We start from the raw sequence: 17,512 nt of genomic DNA on the forward strand, positions 1-17,512 counted from the left end.
TGACGTTGCTCTTTGCCTCTTACAGCTTTCCTCCAAGCATAAGTGAGACTCTACAAATAACCATTTTCTTCAAAGCCCAAAGCATTCAAGCTCTTAGTATGGCTGTTCCTCTCTTATCTTTCCCTTCATTGCAAGTTCTTTTTCTCTTGCTTCTCTTCGTTTCTGCCGCCTGTATCACAGCACAATCACCTGAAGGCACAAATTTTACATGTTCTGTGGATGAAACTTCCCCTTGTGAAACTTACGTTGCTTATCTTGCCCAGTCACCGAACTTCCTGAATCTTGGGAACATATCTGATTTGTTTGCAGTCAGTCGTCTGGCAATAGCAAGTGCCAGCAATTTGGTGTCCGAGGACACCTCTTTAATTCCAGACCAGCTCTTACTTGTGCCTGTAAATTGTGGCTGCACAGGGAACCATTTTTTTGCCAGGATTACTTACCAGATCAAGCATGGTGATAACTACTACTTGGTTTCGACCACTTCGTTTGAGAATCTTACTAATTGGGAGGCTGTGAAAGTTCTTAACCCCAAATTGGATCCGAACCTCTTGCATCCTGGTGACAAAGTGATTTTTCCTTTGTTCTGTAAGTGCCCATCAAAGACTCATTTGAAGAATGGAATTCAATATCTTATTACTTATGTGTGGCAGCCTGATGATGATGTCTTCAATGTGGCTGCTAAGCTAAATGCGTCTCCACATGATATTGCTATAGAAAACAACTATAGAGACTTTAGTGTTGCAGTGCATCATCCACTGCTGATCCCAGTGACTCAATTGCCGGTTCTGTCTCAACCATCTCCCTTTCTACCTCAAAGAAGAAAGCATCACGGGATCATCATAGTAGTTGCAAGCATAACTGGTGTCCTTTTGATCTTCCTTCTTCTATATTTTCTGGTTCATGTTCATTGTTCAGGTAACAAGAAGAAGAAGAACATGGCTTTGTGTCGTAGTGGTTCCTTTTTGGAGTCCGCGGATCTTCTTCAAAGGAAAGAGCTCAAGAAATATGAGAGTTCCGAACCTAAGATCATACAAGGTAAGCTTCTTCCTGGGGTTTCAGGCTATTTAGGCAAGCCAATCATGTACGATGTCAAGGAGATTATGAAGGCAACCATGGATCTACATGAACATTACAGGATCGGAGGATCAGTATATAGAGCGAACATCAATGGTCAGGTCCTAGCAGTAAAGAAAACAAAGGAAGACGTCACAGAAGAACTAAAGATTCTGCAGAAAGTGAATCATGCAAATCTAGTGAAATTAATTGGACTTTCATCCGACACAGATGGGAGTTGCTTCTTAGTTTATGAATATGCAGAAAATGGGTCACTGGACAAGTGGTTGCACCTAAAATCGGCATCTTCCTCGATCTCAGTGGCCTTTCTCTCCTGGAGTCAGAGGTTACATATAGCACTAGATGTAGCCAGTGGGCTGCAATACATGCATGAACATATTCAACCAAGCATTGTTCACATGGATATAAGAACAAGTAATGTACTTCTTGACACCAGATTTAAGGCAAAGATAGCAAATTTCTCGATGGCTAAACTTGCCAAAGAATCTCTGCTGCCAAAAGTAGATGTTTTTGCTTTTGGGATTGTTCTGTTGGAATTGCTTTCAGGAAAGAAAGCCATGGTAACAAAAGAAAACGGCGAGATTTCCTTGTTGTGGAAGGAGATGAAAGGCGTCATGGAAGTTGCAGAGAAAAGAGAGGAGAGGTTAAGGAAGTGGATGGATCCAAACTTGGAGAACTTCTATCCAATAGATGGTGCTCTAAGTTTGGTAAACTTGGCAAGGGCATGCACTATGGAGAAGTCTTCAGCAAGGCCAAGCATGGCAGAAATTGTCTTCAACCTCACTGTTCTCACACAGTCATCTTCAGATACATTAGAAAGGTCATGGACTTCTGGGCTTGAAGCAGAAGAAGATATTCAGATAACCAGTCCAGTCACAGCTCGTTGATTTGACATAGAATACAAAAGTCCAAAGAGATTTTCTCATTCTTAAAGTTCATGTAAAATTATCAATTATCAATTTTCTTTAAGGTGAATTCCTCATGCTTGTAAATTGCAACTCTTATTGAGTTTCTGATTGTAGAAGTGATTTCTTATGTGAATTCCAAGTCCTTAGCCCTTAATCACCTGAACTAAACATCACAAATACATATATATTATTCGAAATTTATACAACTAATATTTTCAAAAAATTAAACATACTTCACTCACACAGATTCTGATCTATGAACATCCAGTTGAATCTTTGAAAGAGAGGAAACTATTTCAGCCATGCTTGGTCTACTTTCTGGTTCCTGCTGTAAGCAGGCTAGACTCAACCTTACCATTCGCAGGACAACTTCCATAGAGTACCGTGAGTGCAGAATCGGATCTACAAGGTTGCCAAGCCGAGCTTCTGCATCTTCTTTTTCCATAATTAAAATAATTGTTTCTGATAATTGCATCTCTCTTTCATTCTCCATGAATACAGCTTCTTTTCCTGTAACTAATTCTAACAAAATTACCCCAAATGCATATGTATCAATCTCAGTGGTAACCAAGCCAGATTCTATATACTCTGGTGCCATGTAACCTTTTGCCCCCAGGGCCAATCTTAGTGAAGAATTCACATGTTCTTCTGCCTCTGCTGAACGTGCTAGGCTGAAGTTGGCAATCTTCGCCCTAAAATGCCTACTGAGTAGCACATTGCTGCTGCTAATGTCCTTGTGCACATATGGAGGATCAGTGAAATTGTGAAGATAGTGAAGACCATTAGCAACATCCATAGCAATCTGAATCCTCCGATTCCAACTCTGAACTTCAAGACAGCTCCTTTTGCAGAGCCAATCCCTTAAAGAACCATTCTCCATAAACTCGTACATGAGGTAGTAGACTCCTTGATGCTCACATGCCGCATAAAGGCTTATTAGATTGAAGTGGTTTATTTTTCTAAGTAAATGCACCTCATTAGAGATGTGTCTACTCATCTTCTTTATGGCTAGCACTTGTCCGCCGATAACCCCACAATAAACCGAATCACTCAACCTATTGTCGGAGCTGAAGTCTTCGGTTGCTACCTTTAATTCCTCAAACGTATAGATTTTCAACCCCAGATCAATGCCAGCAATGCGATTCAGAAAATCTTCTGCTAATATTGATTTCTTTTTCCCCCCTTCCTCCTTATGAGCTCTAAGGTATATTTTCTTCCTGTGAAGGAAGAAGACCATAAACAGAACAAAAAGAAGGACTAGCAGGGAAAAACCAAGTATTAACCAAACGTGAAATCCTTTCTTTGATCCCCTGATTTGGTGAATTGGAATGAATGGAGAATAGTCAAGTGGTGGTGAGTAGTGAATTATGGTCTGGGAGCTTGAAGGTTCAGTTGAAAGTGGGACAAGAATTGTTGTGAAGGGAAAAAGAGTTGGACTATCTTCAGCAAACCCATTTGCATAAATCACACTCTCTAAGTTTGCATTAAATCTCTGACTAATAGCAGGAAGTTTATCACCCCAACTGACCAAATAGGTTAACAGATACTTGGTGCCATTTGCGGTCTGATTGCTTGTAGGACAAGCACATCTAAGTGGAACTACCAGTTTCATGCCCACATCCCAGCTAAATTCACCATAACTGTTTTCTCTCATAAGAGAATTACAAGTGGATAAACCCTCATACGTGTCATTTGCGATTGTAAAATAGGTATCATAAGCACTTGAAACAGTATAAGAGGCGTTGGCCTGATAGTACTGACCTGAGCAGGAGCAGATTACAGGAACTAGCACCTCTTTGTCAGATGGCAAGACAGTGGAACTTGAAATATTGTTGATACGGGAAAGCTCTACCAGGTTAGAAGATGTGAGGTTTGATATACTAGAGACTTTATTATAAGGAGGTTGAGATTTGTAGATCAGAAAGGTTTTGCAGGACTGCTTCTTGCCATTGCAGGAATAAAGAAAAGCAGGAGAAGGACCTGTTGAATCACTTATGTTACAATCCATGACTAAGTTTGCTGAATAACTTTGTTGTGCATAGAGATTGGGAGTTTCAAAGAAGAAAACTATGAGGAAACTAAGCAGAAACATATCCATAAGAAAAGGGAAAAATCTTTTTTCTGAACCTAATAGCAGATGAAGAGCTTGAAGTTATGAAAATTGCTAGCAGAAATGGTCCTCTATAAACAAACATCAACAGAAGTTTATTCTGAAACGTAGATTATTTATCAATTTGTTGACTATAAAATGATCTTATCAGAATAAGTTCCTATAAAATATACCTCAGTTGGCCCCAGTTTAAGGTCCACCACTGAAAAATATGCATTAAAATTATTTGAAGGATTATTTGGTAAACATTTAGGCTGAAATCAAAGCACAACCAATAATAATAATAATAATAACAAAACTTCTAGAATGGTATCTTCAACGTCTATTGATTTTTTCTTTTTAATTCATAAAGTATTGTATAATGTTAAATCAAGACATAAGCAGTTGAGACTTGAGATAATTACATACAGATTATAAACACCTGCTGTAGTCAAACTGAGATGAAACCAATTGAGAAATCTGAGTAAATTGATTTCTTCACCAAGAAAGAAGTCCTCAAATGCTGATATTAGATGCCCAACAAATAGTACCCAACAAAGATAGGAAGAAATAATACAGAAAAGTCTGAAAAAGATAAAAAGGAAACTTTGTAGTTACAAAAAGCATTCACCTTTAGCTACCTTGCTATAAAGAGCTCCAACTAGACTGGTACCCTGAAACATTGGATGATTCCCGGTTGAGTGAAATGGTCAAGATTCTTGAGAGAGACTGTGTGATCTCATCCATGGACGGACGATCTCCCGGATTTTTATTCAAGCAACTATCAATCAATCTCATCACAAGAACAGCAAGCTCCAAAGGACAATTCCCTTCCATGGAAGGATCAATGAATTTCTTGAGATTCTCCTGTCCATCTTCTTTAGAAAGAACATCATTAAGAACATCTGATAAGTTCGTATCTTCCTGTGTGTATAGAGAAGCAACCTCTCTCCCAGAAACTATCTCCAACATAAGAACCCCAAATGCATAGACATCAAGCTTTGTGGAGACCAGACCATGTTCCAAGTACTCAGGAGCCATGTAACCTTTTGTTCCAACAATGTGCCTTGTCAATGCAAATTCACCTTCCTGCCCTTCTGCTGACCTTGCCATGGCAAAATTTGCAATCTTAGCCCTGAAGTCACCATCAAGAAGAACATTACTACTTTTTATATCGTTGTGTACATAAGGAGGGCTAGTAAAACTATGCAGATAGTTAAGCCCTGTAGCCACATCTGAAGCAATCTGTATTCTCTGCATCCAATTTAAGAACTTCCCATTGCTGTTGGTGTTGCAAATCCAATCACTCAGCGGCCCATTTGCAGCATACTCATAAACCAGAAACCAATGCCCGTCGTTGAAACAAACACCAGAGAGGCGAACAAGATTAAAATGGTTGATCTTGTTCAATAAATTTATCTCCTTTGACACATCACCATTCACTTTCTTAATTGCAGCATTATCACCATTAATTAAGCCACGATAAACAGAACCGTTGATCAAACAACTGGGGCTGAAATTGTCTGTTGCAGTTTGCAGTTCCTTGAACCTGTAAACTGTAATGGATTGAGCTATGCTAGATATGCTCTCCAAGAATTCCTCAGATTCTTCATCCAGATTCTGGTTGAGGGGTTTTTCACGGGCCTCAAAGCTTTCAGAAACAATTATATTAACGGGATCAGATCTCTTCTTACGTTTACCAAACACTGCAAAGAAAATAATGATGCCAAGGACTATGATGAGGGCAATTCCTCCAAGAACCCCAACAACGACATAAACCCAAGTTTTATCGGAGCTCTTGTTGGGGTTGGGAGATGATGATGATGGAGGCGGTGGTGAAGCTGGAGGTGGAGGTGATGCTATTGTTTGATTACTTGATGGTGGGTTTTGCAGGGGAATCAGGAGGGTAGTAAAGGGGAAAATGATGCTATTTGCGCTAAGCCCATTAGCTTCAAGGCTCTTCCTAGTATCCACACCAAACTTTACACTAATATCTGAAACTGTATCACCCCAAGTGATTAGGTAACTTAATAGATACTTGATACCCACATCACTTTGATTTTTTGTGGGGCAAGCACATCTCAGAGGAATGGTGAGCCTTTCACCAGTAACTATATCAAAATCTTGCATTCTGTTTTGGCTCTGGACAGCTTGACAATTTGAGAGGGCTTGATAGGTATTATTAGCAATCAAGAAAACTGAGTCTCCTGCTTGAACAACATAAGAGGTGTTAGCCTGAGAATAGTTACCTGAACATGAGCAGTTGACAGGAACTATCACCAACTTGTTTGTATCAAATGATGCAGTCTCAGAAACTGAGTTTATTGCAGCGAGCTCAGATGGGTCAGAGGTCAAGAGGGTAGAGATGGAAGCAACACTAGTATAAGGAGGTTGAGATCTGAAGACGAGATAAGCCTGGCAACTCCTGTTTAGGCCATTGCAGGAGTATCCAAGAACAGAACCGTCTGTGTTGGAACAATTTGTTGTAGCTTTTGCCTCATACAGCTGCTGGGCATGAATTAAAGCGCAGAAACCAAGAATAGAAATTACAAAAACAAAGATAACACAAGAGAATCTCATGTTGTCAACGGTATGTGTACTCAGAGTGAGCAAGAGGGTTGTGTTTGGAATGGCCTTCCTCAGCAGAATGATTCTACATAAACATCAGTGATTGAATTAGCGAGAGAATTTCTTGGCAAGAGGGATAGAAAAGCCTACACCGTTGACTCGCATTTTCCCGGTAAATTTTCCCGCTTGACTTTCTCGATGTTTTTACGGAGTTGGATTAAATGATTAATGGAAGGAAGCTGTGATACCCACCAAATGTATTGAAATTCCACACAGAGACACGACTCGTCGTTCTTTACCAGAAGAAAGTGGATCAACAATGAATAACAAACGCGTCTGTTGACACGTAATCATGGGAATTGGACCTTCACATGCCATTGCCAAAAATAAATAAATAAAATACTTGACTATTATTATTATAAAAAATGCACGATTTTATTTTATAAATTTTACATAATAATTTTTATAACATATATTTTGAGAATTTAATTTTTATTTAAAATTTTAATTTAATAATTAGACAAAAAACAAAGTTTATTTATTTAATGTGTCAAACCTTATAAATACTATTATAGAAGTATATAAACATATTTAATTAACTATTTATATTATCATAATTGAATAACAAAAATTTAATAAATAAAATCCTAATTTAATTTCAACGAATGTATTATTTTAAAATGAATTTATTCTAAATTTAATTATATATTATTTAAATTTACAAGTTCACTAGATCAATCACAAAACCTAGATTTGATAAAAAAAAAAAATCACAAAATCTAGAGCTTCAATATATAATTGAACAAAATAAGGTTGGATGACATCATTGCCCTAACGGCTGTTATTATCAGTTTGCAAGACTGAGTCTAAAGCAGCCGCCATATTAGAATTTTGGCCCGTTGAAGTCAACTTCCTGTCGGCTGCGCTGGCTTGCACAGAACCAAGTCAATGCACCGATATACACTTTAATTATCCATCAGTTCAGACAATATTCATTGAAATCAGGATAATTAACACACCCAAAAGTAATTCTAGGCTTCCACAAAGCCCAAGTCCCAATTTTTTTCTTTTATATACCTGCAAAATAAAATTCTATTAATCCAGAACTATAACAAAGACTTAAATTTTTTAATTGATATAACTATTTTCTCTTAAATCTTTTAATTGATATACTTGTTAATATAAAAAAAATAAATTTTGAAAATAAAATTTAGCGATTATATTTATAAAAATATTAAACTGACGTGTGATATAGTAAAAAGAGATCTGATAAAGTCGAGAATATATTTCTAAAATGATTGCTATCGTGATCTTAATATCTCATAATAAATCAAATTTATATAATGCAAAGTATTATATAACTGCAGAATCTGTTGCACACTCAATTAACATAAAATCAATTTTAGATGTTAATTTGATTACTGTCAGCATAGCCCGAGCCTCTTCTGCTGTAACTAATGAACACCAAACCCTCATAATAATATCATGCACAATGATCTCTGCACTATTAAAAGCAACCACAGTAATACCAGCAAGTGAAAACTGTTCCATGCAATATCGCAGTTGAACATGAGGCTCCCTTGTGAGGGAGGACTTCAAACAATATGAGAGGATCTACAATGTTGAAAGTAAGAAAATCAGCAAAAACACAACTTTGTTGTAGCTGCCTAAAATCAACAGAGACACGTTATGACGTAGCAATAGGATCTGGCTGTATAGAATTGAAAATACCTCTATTTCTATCCCTTTATATATGCCATAAAGGTGAGTGTGACCAAGATTAAAAGCAAAGAACTGTTCATCTCCAATCGAGACCTCTCCCACGAAGTTGCCCTCCATAACATAAAACTAGAAAAATCAACAGGATTCAGTTTATAACTATAAGGGCTAACAAACTAAATTGGTCAAGTATGTAAACACCAAAAGAAAACATGTTCTAAGGTTTCAGGATGAGATCGATAAATAGGTATAAAGGATTATGTATGACACCACATTTTACCAAATTGACGAAAACTGGCAAAGCATTATGAAGAAGTCGCCATATGAAAATTTTTTATTTAAGAGAGACTTTGAGAGACCATATACCCTTCCAAATGTCCGAATTGATAGTAATAGAAGAAGAAGGTTAAAGTCCAATAAGCCGATTAGTTGAACAACGCATTAAAAACCTATAACCAAAACGTACACTATATTAGCCATTATGCACATAATGTCATATAAGAGAATCTAGTGTACCAAGAGGAGCCACATGACAGAGAGAATAGTTGTTGCCCGTTAATGAGGAAAGAAGTGCTTCACCACCCGATGGTTCCAATCTAAGGTACTATGATCAATTAAGTCTGCTACCATGGTAATACCAACTGGATAATTAGCCGGACTAGACAATTTCAAATTATTCAGTTGAGGCACCCAAGGATTTGACCAAATTCTAGTGTTCCTACCATCTCCAATATTCATGCGCGCTCCTTACGAAAAACTTCTCTACAAGTTAACAAACTTTGCTATATCCACGAACTACGTCGCTTATAGATAGCCTGCTAAAAGGAAGATCGTGGAAAATATACTCCTTTCAAAACTCGAACCCATAAGCGAGTTTGATTATGAAGAAGCCTCTAACATTGTTTTGCTAAACAAGCTAGATTGAAGTTCAAAATTTTTAAAACCTAATTCACCCAAAACTTAGAGTAACAGGAACGTTGCCAACTAACCCAGTGAATTTTTCTATACTCCTTAGTACCATCCCACTAGAAGTTTGATAATAGGCTATTAAGCTTAGCTGAGAATTGCTTAGAATATTGAAAAATTACTATAGAGTAAGTAGGAATAGCAGGAAAAACCGATTGAATCATTGTAACACGACCAGCTTGAGATAATAATTTCTATTTCTGAACCTGAGTTTTTGAACAGATCCTATTTTCCACAGCAGTCAAAGCCTGTTGACAAGAACATTCTAAAATCACTTACATATAAAACTTATAGAGAAGTTCTTGCTTAAAGATATGAGGAGCATGTTTACTGAAAAGAATATGAGACTTAATAGATTGATTAGAGTCCATAATATATCTCTGAAGAACCCAAGTCCCAATCGTGTCCATCACTTAAGCTGCATAACCAATTTACGCCCGTGGAGAGTGGAGCCAACAATCCAGTGCTTAAAAAATCATCAGATATATCCTGATCTTTCATGGAAGTTTTGATTTTTCTTATGGAGCTTGCAAGAGAGAACCATTGGGTTTTATCAATATATATTGGTCGAAAATATAAAATCGTTCGAGACCTTTGCATGAAAACTCACTTGTCTATCTGAACTTTATAAAATGTAACTACTTAATTTTATACTATCATAACTATTTAACTACTTGAGCTAGCAAGGAAATCCATTGATCAAGAAATTTCATTCTCATATGAAGACTAAAGTGGGTTCAGGCTGAATTTTTTCACAAGTTGGTTATAGATGTCTTCAACCCCTTGGAAATTAATCATCTTTTTTACCAACCTCCTACAAATAGATAAAACCCCGTAAAGAAGAACAAGAGTGATATAACTAGACAGTAGGAAATGCAATGAAAATTATATTCACAACCCCACAGTCCTCCAATTTCTCGAAGCCTTGCCATGAGAAGCAAAACAGCCATCAAAAGGCAGAAGATGCCACCAGCAAGGGGATCGCGTAGTCCATTAGACAGCCAGTCTGGTGCGATGACAAATAGTACGAAGCGAGAAACTGTATAATATTAGAAACAAGATTTGATCAGAGAAACTCTAATGTACTTAGAGCACTAGGCATGAAATGATAGGAATGGTGAAAGGGGAAAACAATTGCAGACCTTGAAAGGTTTCGGGAAAGAATAAATTTGCAGCAACAGCAAGAAAGGCAATCCAATAACCAAATTGTCCTCTGAATCAAAATATTGATATTTTACTTAGTAATTGTATTGACAAAGTAGATCCAGATTATCTGCACAAAAATATGACTGAAAAACTCTAAAAGAACCTTAAAATTTTGAACAGAACAGTTGGGAAACTTGCGAAGAGATACAGCACTAGAAGAGTAGTCTGCAAGGCGGATCTACGTCCTGTTCGATTAAGGATCAACAAAAATCTGTAGAGTAAAGAGAAAAATAATAAGCACACTCAAATAAGAGAATGCTAAAACAAGAGAGTAAGAATGAAGTCTCTGACATTCAAGACTATCTTGATATGAACTATAAAATGAGGAATGAATTAAGACACGTATTTGGATTTTAAAGGGAAAAGCCATTAAAATTTATAAATCCAAGAGGATCACTGCCCAATCCACCTCACAATGTATTTTGTTAGCACAAAACTTCCCATTTCTGTGCCACAATCATATGAATCACTAATCCTTAGCAACAGAAGTAATCCAAAAGAATGTGCAAGTGATTATCATAAGCAGCGACATAAATTGAATCTCTAGTTTTGCATGAAGCATTTAATCCTAGGTAACAGCTGATTTGATAAAGAAATCCAGTATGGACCCTCAAAGCACTTATGCAATCACTATTCCAATTCCTACTTTCAACACAAAAACAAAGCAGAACTGAAATTAAAAAAAAAAAAAAATCATCAAAAGAAAAGAGAGAGAGAGAGGGGGTGTTGTCAAAACTCTGCAAGAATTAGCCAAAAATGAAATCACTGAAATTCAGCAATAGCTTCACAAAAATTTAAGAGTATGCAGATTCTCATTAATGCATTTATACGAAAGCTTGGTGGACAATATACAAAGGCCCCAATTTCGTCCTCTTGTTGAAAGAGCAGTCAAGAAAGTAACAATTGGCAATCAAAGCTGGAATTGCAAAGAATAACAGGATTTCAAAAAGTAAATAGAAGAGGCTTACAGAGCACAGATAGTTCCTCCCCATTGAAAAGCTGTTCGATCCCTTCTGGATCTCAACTCCACCTCCGCTGCCACGCCTCTGATTCCCACTTCGATCATCTTCTCCATCTTGTTTTTTTTTGCATAAAAAAAGATTAATCCTTCATGGAAATTTTTAACCCATCTTTATGATTTCGACCTCAAACTTTACTCTTTTCTCTTTTCTCTTGCACTCTCCACTCTACTCTCTACTCTGGAACTCAATCATACGGGTTTTTTAAATACAGAACGGCGGCGTTTTCCTTCCCTTTCCTTTCCTGCTCTTGCTCTTGAGTTGGATATCTTATGGGCCGTTCCTATCCAAACTCAGATCACCATCTCCCGTGGTCCTTTTATAATTTTTTTTTTTTTTATAATCTGTTTAAGTAAATTATGAATTTCATTTCTGAAAAAACATTAACATGTAAATAGTTAAAATTAATCTCCTGTATATTACCACGTAAAAAGGCGGAAAAATTCACTCACGAGGTTGGGGAGAAATCGATAAATCCTCTCTAGTTTTTTTTAGTCGAACTCTCTAGTTTATTAAAATGAGACAAATGCAATATACTTTAAACTTCTAAAATATTATATTTACGGAATTAATAATTAAATGATATTATCTTATGAGGATAAATAAGAATAATAATAATTAATTTTAAATTATATATCTTGTTTTTAATAAATTTAACTTATTCTTTAAATCTAAAAAAAAAAAAAAACAATATGTTTCTACATATTTCCATACCCCCAATATGCATTATTCAACAATTACTGCTCAAATTCAAAGAAGACAGACAAAAACAGGTTACTTGCCAAACATTACTTGCCATTGAAGCTAATCCTCCAATTTGTTTTTTCTTTTATTTAAGATAATAAAATCTTATTTTGACACGTACATAAAAAATAGTCATACCCTTAATATCGTTAATCAAATTTATAAATATAGATGGAGCATTTTTCAAACTAGAAACGAGAGGTAAATAATTCCTTTTCACTATAAAATTCTTCTAGTCTATCGTTATTATAAGTTTAACCGTTTCACGGTAAATTAAAATTTTTAAAATTGTCAAATCAGAAATGTAATCGATTTATAGTTTATCTTTTTTATTTTGAATTATCACAATAACTCCTTTTTTTTTATAAGAATTATCAGCCACGATATCAAAATTTGCTTTAAAAAAATTATGCTGAGGGAGATTTCCATATAAATCGTTGCACCATTCTATCATTTGGAATTCTCATATTTGTTGTATCACTGTTCTTAAATTCCTCAAAGGAGGACATGGCAGGTGCAACTACATCTAGTCTTCTTTACTCTTTCATTGATTAATGCTTGCAATCAAAGAAAATTTCTACTTTCGATCTAAATATTCATTTCACCGTTTAGATTAGTTATCTAATTAAATAAAAAATAAATATTTTTATTTTATATTCGCTGAATAATTATAATTTTTTATTAGAATTTCATTAAAAAAACTTATTTACATATCCTTATTTTATAAGATAATCATGTAATTTTAATGGTTTGAATTTATTCGATAGCCGAATTTAATTACATCATATTATCGCTACCTTATTTGCTAACAAATTATTTTTTTTTAAATTATAGATAAATTTTTTTTATAATTATTAAAACAAACAAAAGAGATTATCATATATTAATCTATTGACAAATTTCGCACATCTTTTTCATTTTGCAAAATGTACACAAGAGCAAAGTAAGTGAATAGAAATCAAGAACACACAAGATTATTTTACATGGTTGGAAGACAATTAAGCTTACAGCACACACAAGAGAGAGCTTTTTTTTCTTGTATAATAAAAAATATTATGATGTTTGTACCGATCGCCTGTTCAATCGAGAAAGTATTTTCAACGAGAATTTATTCGAATCGATGCCTAGATATGGCTAGGAGAGATGTGCTGCAACACTGACTGGTTGAGAGATTTCTTTATTAAGTCATCATCTCATGGAACTCGTGAAAATCAATCACACCATCACCATCAGTATCAAACACCTGAATCATAGTCGCACACTCATCCAAAGATTTTGGATCTCCTAAGCGACTTAACATCCTCTGCAACCCTCTTGGAGTTATGCACCCATCTCCTTTCTCCAACTCAAACATCTCAAAAGCTTTCTTTAAATCCTCTTGATCTGCTCCCCTCTTCATCAGCCTCAAGAAATCATGAAAATCCAACAAACCATCTCCATCTGTGTCAAGCTCTTTAATCACACACAGAGCATCTTCATAAGACATGTACTCTCCAATGGAACCAAAATATGCCCTAAGTTCAATGGCTGAAATCTTTCCATCCCCATCTCCATCAAAATAACCAAACACTTGTCGCAGCTCTTCCTGCCTGGATATCACTGCATTATTGTTAACAATCTTTGGTGAAGTAGGCGAATCAGGAGAGGTTAATCTTGAGCTGGGGACGTAGTCTAATCTTCTTGAAGAGCTAGATTTTGATCGGAGATGCTGGTAGCTGAGGCTGAGGCCCTTGCTAGAGAACCACTTGGCTGGTTTTGGGAGTTTTTCAGTGGCCATTATTATTGGTAAAGACAAGTTATGGATTTGGATTTTTTTGTATGGAATTAATGTGGAAGGAGAGGATAGAGTTGAAGATATATATAGAATGCAAAATCATGGGCAGAGGACATTGTTTTCTTCCTTTTTTTTCTTTTTGTAATGAAAGCTGCCCTCTCTGTGATGCAAACAAAGTGAAAAGCATGGGTATTAACGTCTGGGTTTTGGTGGAAGGAAATTGCATGGAAGCTTCGTAAAGTCGCACATTGGACTTCATTTTTCTCCTCCCGTCACGCTCTTCCATTCTTTTTTCTTTATATACGAAAAAAACTTACAATTTAATTTCTATATTATAAAAAAATTTATTAATTAATTTTTCAGTTTTAATAAAAATATACTAAAACATTTTTAAAATTTTATAATTAGTCTCTCATTATAAAAAAATTAAAATGGAAGAAAATTAAATATTAAATATTTTTATAAAATTGAATAATTAACAAATAACTTATTTTATATATACCATAAAAATTAAATAATAAAATATTTATTGAAAAAATAACAAAATAACTAATTAATAAATTTTTTAAAATTTTAAAAATATTTTAATATATTTTTAAGATCTCAATTGGGTTATTTTAGAAATTATTTCTCAAACAGAAAAAAGAAAATGTTGCATCAATTAAGATCTCAATTGGGTTAAGGTTGGAAGGTTTAAAAGAACTTTTGAAAATATATTATTTTAAATATTGAAAAAAAATTATGTAGTTGTTTTAGAATTTTTATGATTAAACATGTTAAGTTTAATTTTAAATTAGATCTTAATCATTTTGATTAAGAAGCTATTTTCCTCATCAACTTGCAACTTAAATAATAATTGAAAACATAACCAATTTGATTATTTAATGAAATATTGAAATCATTAAACGAAAAAAGATGATAATTAAAACGGTAGATTAGAAAAACAAGAGAAGTATTGCCATGGGAAGACTAGAATTTCCATAATAATAAATACAAGTAATTTTTTAATTAATTAAGCCATCATTTGATGAAATTCTTGAAAATCAAGAACTCCATTTCCATCAATATCAAACACATGGATCATGGCCACACATTCATCGTAGGATTTTGCATCTCCTAGACGATGAAGCATCCTCTGCAAACCCTTGGGGGTTATGCAACCTGATCCCTTCTCTATTTCAAACATTTCAAACGCCTTCTTAAGATCACCATCTTCTTCATTTTCATCCCTTTTCATAAGCCTCAAGAAATCTTTGAAGTCTAATAACTCATCCCCATCTGAGTCAAGATCATCAATCACTGCTTGAGCCTCCTCGTATGATATGTACTCCCCAATAGATCCAAAGTAAGACCTAAGCTCTAGGGCTGAGATCTTCTCATCCCCATCAATATCGAAGTGACGAAACACCTCTTTTAGTTCGTTGTCTTTCGAATAATTATCTTGTGGTGTGCATGGCGACATGGGAGATGAAGGAGAGCTTGGTGTTGAACTAGACTTCGATCTGCGACGATGGAAGCTTATCCTCCCAAGACTACTCTTGTTAGAGAACCATTTAGAAGGTTTTGGGATTCTATCTGTTGCCATTAAGGATACTTGCAGAGAAAATAACCACATGCAAAGCTTAAATAGATAAAGAAATCACAGTAAATTTTTGGTTTGGAATAAAAGCCATTAAGGTAGTTGCAGAGAAAGTGTGTAGGTTAATGCATTTGGGTGGAAGGAAAGTTCATGGCAGCTTCCCAAGGGGTCCCAAAAATTGATGGTTATTATCCAAGTTACATCCTTTTCGGATACTCAATAGAAATTCTCCAATCATGTCACTCTTATATAATTTCGTAAATTATTGAATCTCACATCGACCATGAAAGGAGTAATGTGTTCCTTATATAAATAAGAGTCATTCCTCCCTTTTGTACTAATTTTTGGGTGAGTTAAAATTGATCTAAAAATTTAATATATACTTAAACAATAATAATTGATTATTGATAATAGTTTTAAAACTATTAAATTTAATTTTATTATTGTAATATATATAAATTCATAATTTAATTACATTTATATTTATTTATGTTTAAACATCCGTTAAATATAAAATAAATTATTTATTAAAATATATTACTGTATATAATTAATATCGCTTTTAAATTATTGTCGAATTGCAGAGTTTTGATAATATTAAAGTAATTATTTGCTGGAAAATTATTGTCTAAACCCTAAAAAGTAGTGATGTATACTTAAAGCTACTTTTGATTTCTATGGAAGAATCAGGCAAGTTAGGTAGTGAGGTTCTTTATAGAAACCTTTGTGGGTTAGATGCTATGGTCTTGGTATGGAAGAAAAGCAGCTAGGCCCTTTGCATAACTCAACCTTTAAATATCATTTTCCAATCTGTTTGAAATAAAAAATTTTCTCATAAATTTAATTTAATTGATTTTTTAATAATTATTTTATTTAGATTGAAAATTTTAAATTTTTTAATTTAAAAATTTTCATTTTAAAAAAATTATTATAAAATAAACCATGATAAACAAATTATTTATGTTTTTATATGGAGAGAAAAGCAATAGCTCTTCAAGCTTATTTTTTCTTATTCAATAACCATGGACATAGAGTTTAAGGAGGTGGGTAGCTAACCATAGAGTGTGGCCAACGGAATTTAAGACCATTTTAGGCTTAATAATAATTTTAATAAAAAAAAATTCTTTTTATACTTTTGAAATTACATCATATCTTTTTAATTTTTAAAATTTTCTAATATGTATATATAGAGTTTCTACCCATAGACTTATTTAAAATACAGTAATTGAAAACAAAGTAACCAATTGAAGACATTGTATTTATGTTAATTATTTAAATTAGATTTTTTACTAATTTTTATTTTTTTAACATGTAAATAAAAGGAAATTAAACTCACCCATAAATAAAAATCCCAATTCATAATCTATAAACACAAACCCAACCCAATCCCAAAAAATCAATGTCGCCTGGAAACTGTAAACACCTCCACTACTTCTGCCGCTACCAGAAAAAGACAACTGTAGAAGTGGTCGAAGAAGCCACTGCACGTCCAGAAAATAAACCACAATCACCATAATCTAACACAAGGACATTCAAGAAGAAAACTCAAAAAACAAGAAGAGAGACGAAATAACCAAACCAAACCCACAGTCCACTGACAACCAAACTTGCTCAAAAATCACTTTGAAAGCTTGAGACTCTCACACTACATAGAGAAAAGCAATGCGATAGAGCCTTATGACTTTTTATAATCTCTGAAAGTGAAAATTATCGGATGTAACAGTATTGATCTCAAATTATCGTCATTCTCATTAAATTATAACTTCTTCTCTCTTTGAGCAAAAGACAAAAATTCAAGTTTATTTTAATTACAATAAATAATTAAAATTTACTGGCCATTAGAATTAATTTACTATAGATGATAAT

General features: G+C 34.4%; 7 protein-coding genes across 10 annotated transcripts; 1 reads left to right on the forward strand and 6 right to left on the reverse strand.

The window, feature by feature from the left end:
• The first annotated feature begins 98 nt into the window (after nucleotides 1-98).
• On the forward strand, nucleotides 99-2,002 carry LOC110629899 (serine/threonine receptor-like kinase NFP). Its single transcript, XM_021777100.2, has one exon. It carries the CDS (start codon nucleotides 99-101, stop codon nucleotides 1,959-1,961), a length of 1,863 nt encoding a protein of 620 aa, XP_021632792.1. The 3' UTR covers nucleotides 1,962-2,002.
• On the reverse strand, nucleotides 1,043-6,948 carry LOC110629898 (lysM domain receptor-like kinase 4). 2 transcript variants are annotated; one of them, XM_043949540.1, is made up of 2 exons: nucleotides 4,703-6,948; nucleotides 1,043-1,178 (listed from the first exon to the last, which is right to left on the reverse strand). In XM_043949540.1, exon 1 carries the CDS (start codon nucleotides 6,649-6,651, stop codon nucleotides 4,717-4,719), a length of 1,935 nt encoding a protein of 644 aa, XP_043805475.1. In that variant the 5' UTR covers nucleotides 6,652-6,948; the 3' UTR covers nucleotides 1,043-1,178; nucleotides 4,703-4,716. The 2 variants fall into 2 exon arrangements, with proteins under 2 accessions (XP_043805475.1, XP_021632791.1); XM_021777099.2 differs by lacking the exon at nucleotides 1,043-1,178 and adding an exon at nucleotides 3,785-3,962.
• Nucleotides 2,137-4,707, reverse strand: LOC110629900 (lysM domain receptor-like kinase 4). The gene has a single exon (XM_021777101.2). The coding sequence runs from the start codon at nucleotides 4,078-4,080 to the stop codon at nucleotides 2,221-2,223; it is 1,860 nt and encodes a 619-aa protein (XP_021632793.1). The 5' UTR covers nucleotides 4,081-4,707; the 3' UTR covers nucleotides 2,137-2,220.
• A 428-nt stretch (nucleotides 6,949-7,376) lies between the features above and the next one.
• Nucleotides 7,377-9,594, reverse strand: LOC110629368. 3 transcript variants are annotated; one of them, XM_021776305.2, is made up of 4 exons: nucleotides 9,447-9,594; nucleotides 8,371-8,487; nucleotides 8,169-8,253; nucleotides 7,377-7,716 (listed from the first exon to the last, which is right to left on the reverse strand). In XM_021776305.2, exons 1-4 carry the CDS (start codon nucleotides 9,486-9,488, stop codon nucleotides 7,709-7,711), a joined length of 252 nt encoding a protein of 83 aa, XP_021631997.1. In that variant the 5' UTR covers nucleotides 9,489-9,594; the 3' UTR covers nucleotides 7,377-7,708. The 3 variants fall into 3 exon arrangements, 2 of the variants coding, with proteins under 2 accessions (XP_021631997.1, XP_021631996.1); XR_002490194.2 differs by having other exon boundaries at nucleotides 7,378-7,716; nucleotides 8,725-9,594; XM_021776304.2 differs by lacking the exon at nucleotides 7,377-7,716 and having other exon boundaries at nucleotides 7,742-8,253.
• A 425-nt stretch (nucleotides 9,595-10,019) lies between these two features.
• Nucleotides 10,020-11,819, reverse strand: LOC110629367 (cold-regulated 413 plasma membrane protein 4). The gene is made up of 4 exons (XM_021776303.2): nucleotides 11,499-11,819; nucleotides 10,634-10,741; nucleotides 10,467-10,537; nucleotides 10,020-10,363 (listed from the first exon to the last, which is right to left on the reverse strand). The coding sequence occupies exons 1-4, from the start codon at nucleotides 11,603-11,605 to the stop codon at nucleotides 10,128-10,130; spliced, it is 522 nt and encodes a 173-aa protein (XP_021631995.1). The 5' UTR covers nucleotides 11,606-11,819; the 3' UTR covers nucleotides 10,020-10,127.
• Nucleotides 11,820-13,147: 1,328 nt separating this feature from the next.
• LOC110629517 (probable calcium-binding protein CML41) lies at nucleotides 13,148-14,325 on the reverse strand. The gene has a single exon (XM_021776523.2). It carries the CDS (start codon nucleotides 14,068-14,070, stop codon nucleotides 13,474-13,476), a length of 597 nt encoding a protein of 198 aa, XP_021632215.1. The 5' UTR covers nucleotides 14,071-14,325; the 3' UTR covers nucleotides 13,148-13,473.
• Nucleotides 14,326-14,917: 592 nt separating this feature from the next.
• LOC110629610 (probable calcium-binding protein CML41) lies at nucleotides 14,918-15,745 on the reverse strand. The gene has a single exon (XM_021776658.2). It carries the CDS (start codon nucleotides 15,680-15,682, stop codon nucleotides 15,080-15,082), a length of 603 nt encoding a protein of 200 aa, XP_021632350.1. The 5' UTR covers nucleotides 15,683-15,745; the 3' UTR covers nucleotides 14,918-15,079.
• Between the last annotated feature and the right edge of the window lie 1,767 nt (nucleotides 15,746-17,512).

The sequence above is a fragment of the Manihot esculenta genome, chromosome 13 (genome assembly GCF_001659605.2).
Source record: "Manihot esculenta cultivar AM560-2 chromosome 13, M.esculenta_v8, whole genome shotgun sequence".
Taxonomy (NCBI): Eukaryota; Viridiplantae; Streptophyta; class Magnoliopsida; order Malpighiales; family Euphorbiaceae; genus Manihot; species Manihot esculenta.